Raw genomic sequence first — 13,430 nt, 5'->3', positions numbered from 1 at the left:
TCCAGGAAGAAAGAGGACATCACAGCCGCCATTTTGTTTTTATTTTATAATCAGAAAAGAGTGCAGGAGCGCTCCTATGAAAACGTAAATAGTAGGGGTGTGCACGGACCCCCCGCTCCGCTTCACTTAGAGATCCGCCATTTTCGGAGCGGCCCGCTTCGCCCCGCTCCGCCCACTTCCGCTCCGCTCCACTCGGAGCTCCGGATCCGGATCCGGAGCTCTGTTTTTTCCCCCCATAGGGTTGCATTGAAAGCTAAAAAAGTATACAACTTTTTTTCTGTTCAAGTTAGAAACCTCATGTTTGGCACCATGACACCTCATGGTCGTATACACACGCACGCCAAGTTTCAAGCAAATCCCATCATCCCCAGATTTTTGGCGAATTTTTGAAAATCGGGCACCCCATTCACACCCCTTGGGATAGCTCTGTCAATTTGCATGTTAGAAACCTCAAACTCGGCACCATGAAAGCTTATCCATGTGTCCACATGGACGCCCAGACTCAAGGCAATCCCATCATCCCCTGATTTTTGGCGCGGCTCTAACCTCTAACGCACCACCCATCACACCCCTTTCGATAGCTCCGTCAATTTGCACGTTAGAAACCTCAAACTCGGCACCATGATAGCTTATCCATGTGTCCACATGGACGCCAAGTTTCAAGGCAATCCCATCATCCCCTGATTTTTGGCGAATTTTTGAAAATCGGGCACCCCATTCACACCCCTTGGGATAGCTCCGTCAATTTGCATGTTAGAAACCTCAAACTCGGCACCAGGGCAGCTTATCCATGTGTCCACATGGACGCCCAGACTCAAGGCAGTCCCATCATCCCCTGATTTTTGGCGCGGCTCTAACCTCTAACACACCACCCATAACCCTAATTCACACCCCTTTAGATAGCTCTGTCAATTTGCACGTTAGAAACCTCAAACTTGGCACCATGATAGCTTATCCATGTGTCCACATGGACGCCAAGTTTCAAGCAAATCCCATCATCCCCTGATTTTTGGCGAATTTTTGAAAATTTGGCACCCCATTCACACCCCTTGGGATAGCTCCGTCAATTTGCATGTTAGAAACCTCAAACTCGGCACCAGGACAGCTTATCTATGTGTCCACATGGACGCCCAGACTCAAGGCAATCCCATCATCCCCTGATTTTTGGCACCCCAAACCAAGTCCCATTCTACAACTACATCAATTTGCAAGTTAGAAACCTCAAACTCGGCACCAGGACAGCTTACCCATGTGTCCACATGGATGCCAAGTTTCAAGGCAATCCCATAATCCCCTGATGTTAGGGGAAGTTTTGAAAATCGGGCACTCCAGTATGTCAGGCAATGCAGACAGCTCAATGGGGCCAGTTCAAAGGAAATCCCAACATGCCACGAGATAACCCTAAATCTTCTTCCACACTTGAAAAATGGATTTTTGAACTTGATAAAGTCTAAGTGAGCACAGGAAGGACTTCTCCCCTGAGTCAAAGCAAGACACATACACCATCCCTGCAAGGCGGGAAGGGGAGAAGGGAGGGCAGGCAGGCAGGCAGGCAGGCAGGCAGCATGCATTGTAGTGCCGCAAGGATGGCTTGAGCACTAACACATAGCAAACCAACCCGTAAGCGGGCGCAAGGAGCAAGTGAGGCAAAGATGGCTGGTTGTTTCTTTCTAAGCCAGCAGTTACGCATTGAGGGGCACAGAGGAGGACAACTGGGAGCAAGCGTGCCGGAGGGTGCTGGGCACGAACCGCAAAGCCCATCTCCCAGGCACCAGGCGGGCAGAGAGGCAGGCAGGCAGGCAGGCAGGCAGCAGGCATTTCTGGGGGCACAAGGAAGTGAGGCCAGGATGGCTGGTTTCTAAGCCAGCACTGCAGTTAGTCACGCATTGCAAACGCAAACCATCCCAGCGAGTCGGTCACCGAGGAGGACAGGCTAGCAGAGGGGCAGGCAGAGTGACATGTCATAGATCTAGTATTGGGGAGGAGTCAGTCCCGGCAGATGCCCCACCACAGTAGCACCCTGGGTGGGCGTTGGAAAACGCCATCTTGTGGGTCCATACTTCCCACACCCCATGTCCTGCAGGGTTGCCTGCCTAACCCTTGTGGGGATGGGAGATGGAGAGCTTAGAGTGGCAGTGCCAGCAGCAGCCTTCGGCTTTCCCCTGGAACCAGTCGCCTTGCCCGCCTCTTTCCCCAGCAAGACCGACTGGTGCTTCCTCTGAAGATGCATCTTCATGCTGCTGGTTCCATAATGCCCTGTAGGTGAACCCCTGCTTAGGCTGAGTTTGCAGTGGCGACAGACAGCAAAGCGGGGATCTGCTCCCAACTCAAAGTGGTCCCACACTATGCTTGTCTTTCGCTTCCGTGGTGACATCACCAATTGCCCGCCTGAGCTCTCTGGTGTTGCCACAGAAACAGGGGTGGCAGCGGAAGAGGGGTGGGATGAGACTGGGGAGAGAGCCTCGGCCTGCTGCTGCTCCTCCTCAGCCCCCACATCCTGGAGGACCACCGCCTCCTCCTCCTCCCCCTCCACAGTGCTGAGGACCTTGTCTTGGTCCATCAGCGGGCTCATGGGCTCAAAGGATAATGAAGGAGATACTCCTACTCCTCCTCTAATGGCACTGCTGCCACCTGCCTCTTGCAACCTGCCTCTTGCTGCCACCTGCCTCTTGCCACCTGCCTGCTTACTGGTGCCAGCCTGAGCCTTGCTGCTTTCAGCACGCCTGCTCCCTCTTCTCATGATGACTAATAAAATATTAATACTACTAATAATATGTATAAGGTACTACTAAGAATATGTATAAGAAGAATATAATATGTTTAAATGTAGGGAAATGGGACAAGAAGTGTGTATGCTGTATAAGAAGAATAAAATATTAATACTACTAATAATATGTATGAGAATATACTAATATATATACTACTAAGAATATGTAAAAGAATATAATAATATGTTTAAGAATATTACTAATAAATGTAGGGAAATGGGACAAGAAGTGTGTGTATGCTTTCAAAAGAAAGCTTTCACAAAAGCAGAACAGTCAGGCTTTAATAGAGGGAAGAGGGGGGCAACCAACCCAACCAACCAAACACACACTCCAAAATTTAAAAATAAAGTTTATATTAAATCAAAGTAAGGGAAAAACACAGGGCAAACTAAGCTAAAAGTCAGAAAGAAGCAAACAAACACACGCGCCAAGCTAAAATCCTAATCTATCTCCAAGTACACAGCAGCCAGCAGCTAGCTAAGTAGACCTCTCCCAACGAAAGCTAAACCCACAAGACGCTGAGAGCTCAAAGATCTTAGGATGACTCTGCCTTAGTCCCCCCCTCCAACGCTGGGATTGGAGGATGCGATCAATTCTCATCAGGATTGGGAGTTGAATGTGCCTGTCATCGCTTCAAAAAAAAAATAAAAAAAACCCCAAACCCCGATTTTTTAAAAAATATTGCACGTGAACCACAGGACGCAGAGAGGTGAGAGTGTCTCAAAATGACCCCCATCCACGACTCTCTGTGCACAAGAATTTCCAGAACGATAGCTTCAAAAAGAACGTAGTTATCCGCAATTATTTGCCGCAATGCAATCCTATGGCGAAATGTTTTCAAGATGGCGATCGGAGCGCTCCGCGGAAAGAGAAGCGCTCCGAAAATGGGCGCTTCTCTTCGCCTTGCTTCTAGGGGTCCGCGGTCCGCTCCTACTCCGCCTCTGGGTAAGGCGGAGCAGGCCAATCCGCTACTGCTTCTACGCTCCTAATCGGAGCGGATCACACCCCTAGTAAATAGTTTTTTAAAAACATCCTGCTCCCCCCACCCCACCCCTGATGGACCCCATACCCGGGGCCCAGGTCCTTGCAGTTACTCGTGAGGAGCCAGGACAAAACCGTCACAGTGAGCCATACGTTCTGCAGTCTCAGGATCATCCCAAGACTGTGGAAAAAGTGGGGGAAATGGGTAGGGCCATATCCCAGGGAAATGGAGGGATCATCCCTCCCTGCCTCCAGGATCTCCCTTGCGTCATGTGGATGCACAGGGATGATCCCGGGACGATCCCCAGAATAAGCCCTTGTCTAGCCATGCCCTCTGACGAAGCAGTTGTGTAACAGGTAGAAAAAAACAGAGGCCTGTAGCTTAACCATTCAGTTATCACTCTGTTATAGTAAACCATTTGAATTTGGTTACTGTTAACAACTTGCTCAGTTTCGTTAACTACTTATGATTGAATAAATTATATAAAATGTTTGTTCACTTAAGATAAATTTATACAAAATGTTTGTTTACCACCCCAGTTGCTTTGATATCATTTAATATTTTAGCAGTTTGTGCTGATTGGCATTATTCTATTTTGTCATTTCTTTTTGGAGTAAGGAAAGTCTGGTTTTTCCCTTCCATGCGAAATAAATGCACTCCTCCCTCCAGTGTACTGCTGTCGTTGTATTCTGACCATCCCGTTCTTTGTTGGTGTGTCTAAGGGTAGTCTCACTAACAAAAGAGGAGGGCAGGGTTGACTTTCCCTAATCCCTTAATGCCTTAGGTACACCATTGCATCATTACAACATTTCAGCCTACCAGAATTGCATTCAAGAATTGAATTGCATTCAATTCTGGTAGGCATGATCGGATTTTTGTATGACTTGGATATAAACACAATTGAAATGAGTGGGATTTACTCTTCAGTAATGGAACCAGCAGATCTCTATTTTATGAACTGGAGATGCATAGTGTCGCATTATCAAAGTAAAGGAAAATAGATTCTTCACAAATGCAAACAGGTGGACTTTCGCATTGGTGGACTATGGGGAAGGGTTTAGGGGGGGAATTAAAAAATCCCTAACAAAATCAAATGATGAACTGATGTGATTCAAGTTTGGTATGGCTAAAGCCCTCCTTAAGAGCTATCACTGTGCCAAGTTTGATCTCTTTATCATTTCAAAAGTACACAGATGTAAGCATTTTTGTTAATTTTCATTTTAAAAATTCCTTAAAATTGAGACATGAACAGATCTGATTCAAACTTTGGATGGCTAAAGCCCTCCTTCGGAGCTATCACCTTGCCAAGTTTGATCTATTTATCTTTAAAAAATACACAGAGGTAAGTATTTTGGTTACCTTGGAGCAAAGGAGGGGACCTGACCACCTTTGCAAGAGAATTACTTAAAATGATTGTTCATCTGCTCACCCTTTGAAATGAGCAAAACAAATGTTTGCTCCTCCTCCCCTGTAAACCTTTCCCAAGCCAAGGGGCAGCAACAGTCTCAGCCCATGGGCTCCCTCCTGCTTCATACAAATAGCCTCTCTTCCTTGGAGTTTGTTCAATATGATCTTAGGGGAAAGTGTAGTGTATTGTTTTACTGTAATTGCATAGTTTCAGGCAGCTGTACTATTGTATTTGCACAGAAATTAAAAAATATTTTTTTTAAATAACTGCAGGGAAAGGAGAATGCAGGGGGTGGGAGATTTCACCAGCATAGTAGTGCTCCAGGTGAAAAGACACATGAGCTGAAAGAGTGCGACAGCACACAGACGTGAAAGTGCCCAGTGCTTGACTTGGTAAGGAAACGGAGGGGAAAACTTCAGATGAAAACCGGATAAAAAAAGTAGGTGTAATGGAGCTCTTAGACATGTTTCATGCGAGGACTCTATCTTTGTGAAGTAGTAGTGGACTTTCACTTCAAGTATCAGGAGAGATGGATAGAAATAAGAGAGATTCTATTATATTCAGCAGTACATAAATGTTACAAATAAATAAAAATAAAATAAATAATCTGGGTTTGCTGTCCAACCATTGTAAACAGATCTACTACAAAAGTTTTGTTTTGTTTTTTTGCTTTGCAGCTAGCTCCAAACATTTTGGGTCAGTGAGCACATTTGTAATATTGGGAGGTTGTTGTGGCCATAGGTGTCTACAAAGAGTGTCCTGGGTGTGCCAAGGCACACCCCAATGTCTCTTGAGGCTGCCATACACACTCCCTGGCTAGGCAGGCAGCTCATAGCTACACCCTCCTGCAATATGAAGAGATGGAGCCAAGCAGTGGCACTGGGAGACATGCCACATTCAAGACGCTTCCTGAGGGCTTCATCACTGCAGTGGTGAGCTTGGCCCTAGCTGAGCTACAAGCGCCTTGACAGCAGTAGCTGCTGCTGGGTTGCTCCAGGTCCAGCCTCCCCACCACAGCAGCAGGGAGGAGAACAAACCTTGACCCCTCTCAGTGAGTAGGATAGGTGAGGAGGATGGGGCGACTCACCAGTGACATCACAAGAGGAGCTGGTAAGAGATTCCCTTCTTTCTCTTTCTCTCTCCCCTTTTCTACCCCTCATAACTCACGACCAGCATCAGTGAGCTCACTTGGAAATGCAGCTTCCTAGCAGCACTGCCACTTGCACCTCATGAGGGTTCGGGGGCTGCAGCAGCATTGCCTGGCACTGGTGGGGAGGAGAGGGCCAGGGATGCCTCGCTCTCGCAGCCTTCTTCACCTCCCACCACCCCTGACCACCTCTGACCACTCCTTGACTCGGTTGTAAGTTAAACGTCAGGTGATTGAGGAATTTAAGTCTGTAACACCTGGTGAGTGGCATCTCATTTTCTAGGACAGGAAGATGAAGCAACCTTAACCATTTCAATTTGGATTGGCTCATTATGTGGGAAAAGTTAATGATCATGAAAATGGACTGTATCTTTGTATGCACCTGGTTATTGCTACAGCAAACATTTGGTATTTTCTGTCTCATTTTCTAGGTTTGTATTGTTTAAGTAAAGTTTAGCTGTTGTTGTTGTTGTTAAAAAAGCTTTGTTAAGTTTTAGCTTCTTTACTTTATTTGATGTATCAAAATAATGTCCTTTATGGTTTAGTATTCAATAAATGTTCACCTTTAAAAGAAAAAAAAAATCTCTAGGTACACACCCTAATGAAATGTGCTGCACATACCTATGAAAATGGCTGCTATGGGGGGCAGGGCTTGCCCATTCACAAAATGGCTGCCACGGTGGGCATGACTGGTTACAAAACATCTACTTCCCAAAAGGAGGATACCAAAATAAAGTAACTTGCTTGAAAACATAAGTACAAGTGAAAGGTGGGTTCTGAGTTCCAAAATGCAAAAACACTCATTTAGACCCACATCCGTCTGCTCTAATACTCATTTCACAGAAAGCTAACTGTTGAGCCTCAGAGATGTGGGAACCAGAGATTTTTTGGCTTAAAGAGAGCACTGGACACTTCACCTTGCAGCATGCCAGGCTCTAATAATAATAATAATAATAATAATAATAATAATAATAATAATAATAATAATAATAATTTTTAAGAATAAAAATCAGGAGAGATATGGATCCTCAAGGGCACCAAGGGAGATGTCCAAAGAGAAATTGGTACCCATGGACACCACACTGGAGAACAGTGGCCTAAAGCAATGCAGGGGTGGGGGTATACATATGCATTAAGAAAGGGCACATTTTCAGCCAAGCACAGACACAAACAGAAGCAGATAGAATGCGGAGTGTTAGCTAAAGGCTGGAAGCATCTTGGAGTGGAGGGTTCTTATGAGGAACTGCTATGAGGGCCGGCCCAGCATTAGGCAGAATGAGGCGCCTGCCTCAAGTGGCAAATACTGGAGAGTAGCAATGAGCTGTTGTAGGCCAGAGCTGTGTGCGCTTTCTACAGCCTGCCCAGTGCTGCCTTCAGACATCTTTGTTGGGCAGTGTCATATGCTCTTTGTCTTCACTTGTGCTCTCCTTTGTATTTGAAAATACAGCAAATTTTATCCTCCTCCTCAGTGGCAGTGCCAGGGGTGTGTGTGTGTGCAAGCGTGTTTCCTATCTGGACTTTTCAAGGCTCATTGTGTTATAGCTTGTGTCTGGGAAGATGTGCCAGGAGCAGCTTAAATCTGCCACTGCCACCGTCCTGTAGGGTCAGGAATTTGCCCTGGTGGGATGGAAGAGCGCTGGGGGTCTCTTGTGGGCCGGTCAGGGGAAGCAACCAATGAGAGTCTCTCCTGGTGGGTAGGCAGCTCTGTAAGAAGGACTGGTTCTGTGGGTGAATGGAGCCCTTGCTCTAGACTGGGGAGCCGAGCTCCTGAGGTCTCTCCGCCAGTTGCAGTCGAGCGCACTTCCCATCTCTAGGCTGTGAGAACCATTTCCTGCCATCTCCCACCTTCCTGTATGCTGCTGCTTTTGCAGGATCAAACCCTGGGAAAGGATTGTTGAGTTTCAAATGGGTTTGGGGGCAGGAAAGGAGGCTGCAGTGCAAAATACCCTGACAGGTGAAACAGGAAAGAAGAAAAGTGATTGAAAAAGCCCCCTGATCCGCCTTTCTCCCTTTTGGCAACCATCCTCCTTCCCTGCACAAGTGAGCAGCTCTATCCCCTGATGCCCGCCAGGTATGTTAGACCACAATGCCCACTATTGCCTATCCCAGCATGGTTGCAGCAGGGGTTGCAAGGGAGCTTCTCCTCCCCCCCTTCTCTGGGAAGCCACAAGGTCCCCTCCAAAATGCAGCAAGCCCCAAAGGCAGCTTTGGAGTTAGGGTGGTATTTATTTATTTTTAATGGGTGGGAAGCACTTTCCTTGTTTCCTTGTTTATACATCTTTATTTATTTATTTATTGCATTTATATCCTGCCTTTTTTTTCTCCAAGGAACCCAGGGCAACATCCATAATCCTCCTCTTCCTCTCCATTTTAGTCTGCCAACAACGCCCCTGTGAGGTAGGTTAGGCTGAGAGTCTGTGACTGGCCCAGAGTCACCCAGTGAGCTTCTGTGGCCAAGTGGGGACTAGAACCCAGATCTCCTGACTCCCAGTCCAACTCTCTTAACCACTATACTGGTTCTTAGGAGCCTGTCTGGCCAGCTCAGTCTGAGCAGGCACTGTGTGAGTACTTTGGGGGGGGGGGGCAGCAGCAGTGTCTGCTAACCGACTACCCAAGGCTCATTGCGTTGGGCGATGGAAGGGGTTCAAACAGTTTCAAGAATAACGCTATCATCATCACCACCATCATCATCTTGGTATGATCTTATTGCTTGCTTCTTCTTTATTAATGTTTCCTGCTGCTGCTGGTTGCTGATCTCCTTTGTTCATTTCTAGGTGGATCGGGGATCATTTTCCTGCAGTGGTGGGTCATTTCCCTCAGCACAAATACTTTTGTTTTAGCAAAATCCATTTCCCATCAGAGCCCAATAAATTCATGTAAAAGTCTTTTCATGGGGTTGTGAATAGAGAATGCATTTAAGTCTGTGCTCCCACATTGTATAAAAAAATCATTTGGGCTTAGTGTGGGTGTGGGTGTGATTTGCCTATTGAGAAAATCTTGTGTGGGTGGGTGTAGTGCTTGGTATGCATGGATTCTATCCGTTTCAATTCATGGTGATGCAACTTAATGTTACTTATTGTTATAGAACGCGCATTGGCATTGGTTATTTGTGTATGCCAAGTGTTCCATGTAGTTTTAAATGATGGGATATATACAGCAATCCCATATAGGTCTGCTCAAAAGTAAGTTTCACTGAATTCAGTGGGAGTTTCTCCCATGTAAACGTGCATGTGTGTGTGTGAAATGGGTGTTTTCCCTCCCCCCCTCCATGTTTTCAATGTTGCAAGGGGGGTTGCTGGGTTGATCTGTTTCTAAATTTGAGCCTAGAATCCATTTTGTTTTGCTGTATAATGCATCTCAGTCATATTGTGAAGAACAGCCAGTGTGGCATAGTGGACAGAGTGTTGGACTGGGAGTCAGGAGATTGGGGTTCTATTCCTCACTTGGCCATGGAAGCTCACTGGGTGACTTTGGGCCAGTCACAGACTCTCAGCCCAACCTACCTCACAGGGTTGTTGTTGTGAGGATAAAATGGAGAAGATGAGGATTATGTACACCACCTTGGGTTCCTTAAGAGGGAAAAAGGTGGGACATATATGCAATAATAAAATAAATGTAGTTTAAAAAAATCATTTCTTTCCTTTTCGTGGTGCGAGTTAACATATGTTCCTGGCTAAATTCCTCCTGTTTGATGGGGCACAGTTTTCTGCCTTAAACCTGTGATTATGTAACCCAAACTCTCTCACTTGCAGTCACTGGGCATGGCTAGACAGGGCGATATCCCAGTGATTGTCCCAGGATCATCCCTGTGAGTCCATATGATGCACAGGGGATCCTTGGGGCAGGGCGGGATGATCCTGGCTTTTCCTGTGGTCTTGAGGAGCCGGGAACCAGGCATGGGGCACAGAGCTCCACGCCCATCAGGGGTGGGGGGGAGCATGAGGGTTTTAAAAAAAAACCTTTTCGAAGGAGCACTCCTGCGCTCGTCTTCAATTTTAAAAAATGGCGGCTGTGATGTCCTCCTTCCTCCCGGAACATCACGTGACGCATGTAGACTGAGGGGGAGGATCATGTGATCAGCATATTGTGAGATCCTCCCCCTCCACCCCCCTGGTGTAGACATGCCCATGGACTCTTATTTGCCTGATGCCTCAGTTTGCCTGTGTGTGAAATGAGCTTCTTCCTTTCCCACCTCCCTTTGCTTACAATAAGTGGGCTCTGACACAAATGGCTTTCTCTGTGTTATTCTGGAGAGGTTTCTGAGAGTAGGGTGATCCCATTGGCTCTGCCTCCAGTGAAACCATTTTCCGCCCCATTAATTAGGGTTTGGTAACTGAGGTTTGGGGTGGGGACACTCATAACTGCATCACACTTATAACCCCTGATGCCTAAACTTATTCTTGGCAGTTCTCCAAACTATACTCCAGCACCAGCAGCCACAGCCAGCTGGAACACCCTTGGAAGATTAACCTGCTTATTCCATGAATCGCTTCCTTTTTTTTCTTAGGACAGTAGGCTAGAAAAAATGAGAGGGGGAAGGAAAGAATTAATCTGTACCTTCTCTCCATCTTCCTTTTTTCTCCTCAGAGAATTAGGATAGGACTTTGGAGTGGGGAGAATTTACTCACAGACAGTGCAAGCCTATGAATGTTTACTCATCAATTAATCCCACCATATTCAATGGCTCTTATTTCTTTTATTCTATATTACAAAGGAAATGGATTGCGTTAAAAAACAACCACCACCCAGCTTTATCAGGAGCTTCATCTTCATAAACTTCATCTTTTGGATCTTTAGACTACTACTTAACATGCATTGAGTTTCCTAGGTGTAAAGGGCCCAGGTGTCTCAGTTTGCTCTTACTTTCCTTACACTAAAGGCTCATCTACACCAAGCAGGATATTCCACTATGAAAGCAGTATATAAAAGGCAGGAGTCACACTACTGCTTTATAGTGCTATTGAAGTACACTGGCAACTGTTGGGGCCCATTGACACATTCCATACACTGCTTTCATACCACTTTCATCGTGTTATATCCTGCTTGGTGTAGATGTGTCATGGGCCCCAACAGTTGTCGGTGCACTTCAGTACCACTATAAAGCAGTGGTGTGGCTCCTGCCTTTTATTCTCCCAGTATTTTAACACTTAATTTTAACTTAAATTTAAATTTTACTGTTTTAACTCTGTATTTTAATCTTATATCAATTTTGCTGCGTGGTTTTATCCTGGTTGTGCTTTTTATACTGTATTTTGTAATTGTGCTTTTAACCTGTTGGTTGTTTTATTGTGGTTTTAATTTTTGTGAACCGCCCAGAGAGCTTCGGCTATTGGGCGGTATAAAAATGTAATAAATAAATAAATAAATTATATACTGCTTTCATAGTAAAATATCCTGCCTGGTGTAGATGAGTCTACCTTCCTGGTTCTGCCTGCACTGGTTTAAAAGTAACTGGTTTCTAAAGAACACTTTCTAATCTGTATGTCTAAGAAATGCTTGTTTGAAAGCATTTACTCCACATTGTTTGGAAGCCTTTTTCATTTTGAAGTGGCTAATACAATATATAATATATTATATACATACAATATGATTTATTTCAGAATATATGGTTAGGATGAAGTTTTAGTGTGAGATATACCATTGTTTTTCTTTCAGAGATCTTAACATGCGGGACACAGCCTGCCCACCTACAAATATACTTTGCGCCTTCTATGACCCACCCTGAATTTTTTTTTCATGGTGCCACCATTGCCCACCTCTGTGCTCAAGATTCAGTGTTCTCTCTACTCCAGTTGAAACCAAAATTACGGTAGCAGTCCCTTGGCAACTTCCCACCATTTGTGGAGCACTCAACAACAACAACAAGAAGAAGAAAAGATGAATACTTTGGCCTATTGAATGTTTTAAGAAGCAGGGGGGGATGGGTGGTGTAGGGGGGGGGGGGAAACAGAATCAGTGATGTGATCAAAATCAGTGCTGCACCGGATTCGTTTTGTAAAGGGCTGCAGAATAAGCCATATCTGTGCATTCCTGAACTTTGCAACCTAGATGCAGTAAATGCTGGGATGTTAGAAGTTCAAGGGTTAGGTGATACATACTTGTGCTTACCTATCTCCTGCCTTTAACTGATACAGCATAATTTATCAAGGAATCCTCACCAAATATGTCATCCTTTATAGCTAGTTATTACCTATTATCTAACATTATGCATTATGCAAGCATTTCTTAGCCAGTGTTGCTGATTCCAATGGAGACTTTTTTTCTTTAAACCTCAAGGAGTTTGGGGATGAAAACAGGTGTGTGTGAGGGGAGCTTGAGTCCTCCTCTCCTGAGGAGCCACCATTCCAGTCCAAACACGTGCTTGCAGGAAAAATGGGAATACAATCACAAATAGCTCCAATACGAGTAATTAAGAGAATGTTTAGTTTGCCCCTAAGATTCACAGTCATTACAAGAGTCCCACAAAGTTGCCAAGTCATTTTCACAGTTCTGACTTTCTTGCAGATCTCAGGAAATCTGTAGTTGTCCGTGAACAAAAAGAACAATTCAAAGACTGCACAGATTAGAGGAGAAAACTTGCATTTCTATTTTTATTTTTTATTTTCATCTTTGACTTCAGTTGATCATTCATGCAGTTAAGGAGTTTGGTGTTTTATTCAAGATATTTTTTTCAGGTTATGTGTAAACTCCATATGCAAAACTCAAAGTTATGAACTGAGACACCTACCTAAGGTTGCCCCTTGACTTCTATTTTACCTGTTTCTTCTCCTTCTCTTTTTATAGCTGTTGTTCCCTCAATGAGCAATCCCAAGTCAACCTGTTCACCACTTCAAATTACCATTGCTGTAGTCCTGATGTTGATATCCGCAATTGCAGTGACCCTACTTGTTCTCTACATCCTCCCTAGTAGTAATGGGAGCAGTGGTGGTAAGTCTCACATCTCATTATATCTCAGTTGTAATACCTAAGAGTGGTGGTGGTGAAGCTACTCATCTGCCTTAAAGTCATTGAGGGATGGAGTGGGCCAAAGGGGACCTCAGCTGCTCTGATTCTAAAGTGGCAAGGAAAAAGGATCTAGGAAATGCTAAGCAGAAAAGAACAGCTCAGGGAAAGAAGAGCCCCAGG

General features: G+C 45.2%; 1 protein-coding gene across 1 annotated transcript in view; it reads left to right on the top strand.

Moving 5' to 3' along the window:
* The first annotated feature begins 6,020 nt into the window (after positions 1–6,020).
* The window catches only part of ASAH2 (N-acylsphingosine amidohydrolase 2), a 65,726-nt gene continuing 58,316 nt past the window's right edge, over positions 6,021–13,430 (top strand). Inside the window, exons 1-2 of the mRNA XM_063132914.1 lie at positions 6,021–6,268; positions 13,089–13,232. Coding sequence (XP_062988984.1) covers positions 6,232–6,268; positions 13,089–13,232 — 181 coding nt within the window. The 5' untranslated portion in view covers positions 6,021–6,231. The remainder of the gene's footprint in view (positions 6,269–13,088; positions 13,233–13,430) is intronic.

Source organism: Elgaria multicarinata, chromosome 8 (assembly GCF_023053635.1).
Source record: "Elgaria multicarinata webbii isolate HBS135686 ecotype San Diego chromosome 8, rElgMul1.1.pri, whole genome shotgun sequence".
Taxonomy (NCBI): Eukaryota; Metazoa; Chordata; class Lepidosauria; order Squamata; family Anguidae; genus Elgaria; species Elgaria multicarinata.
Note: the sequence above shows the minus strand (reverse complement) of the source record. Positions and strands in the feature narration are given on the sequence as shown.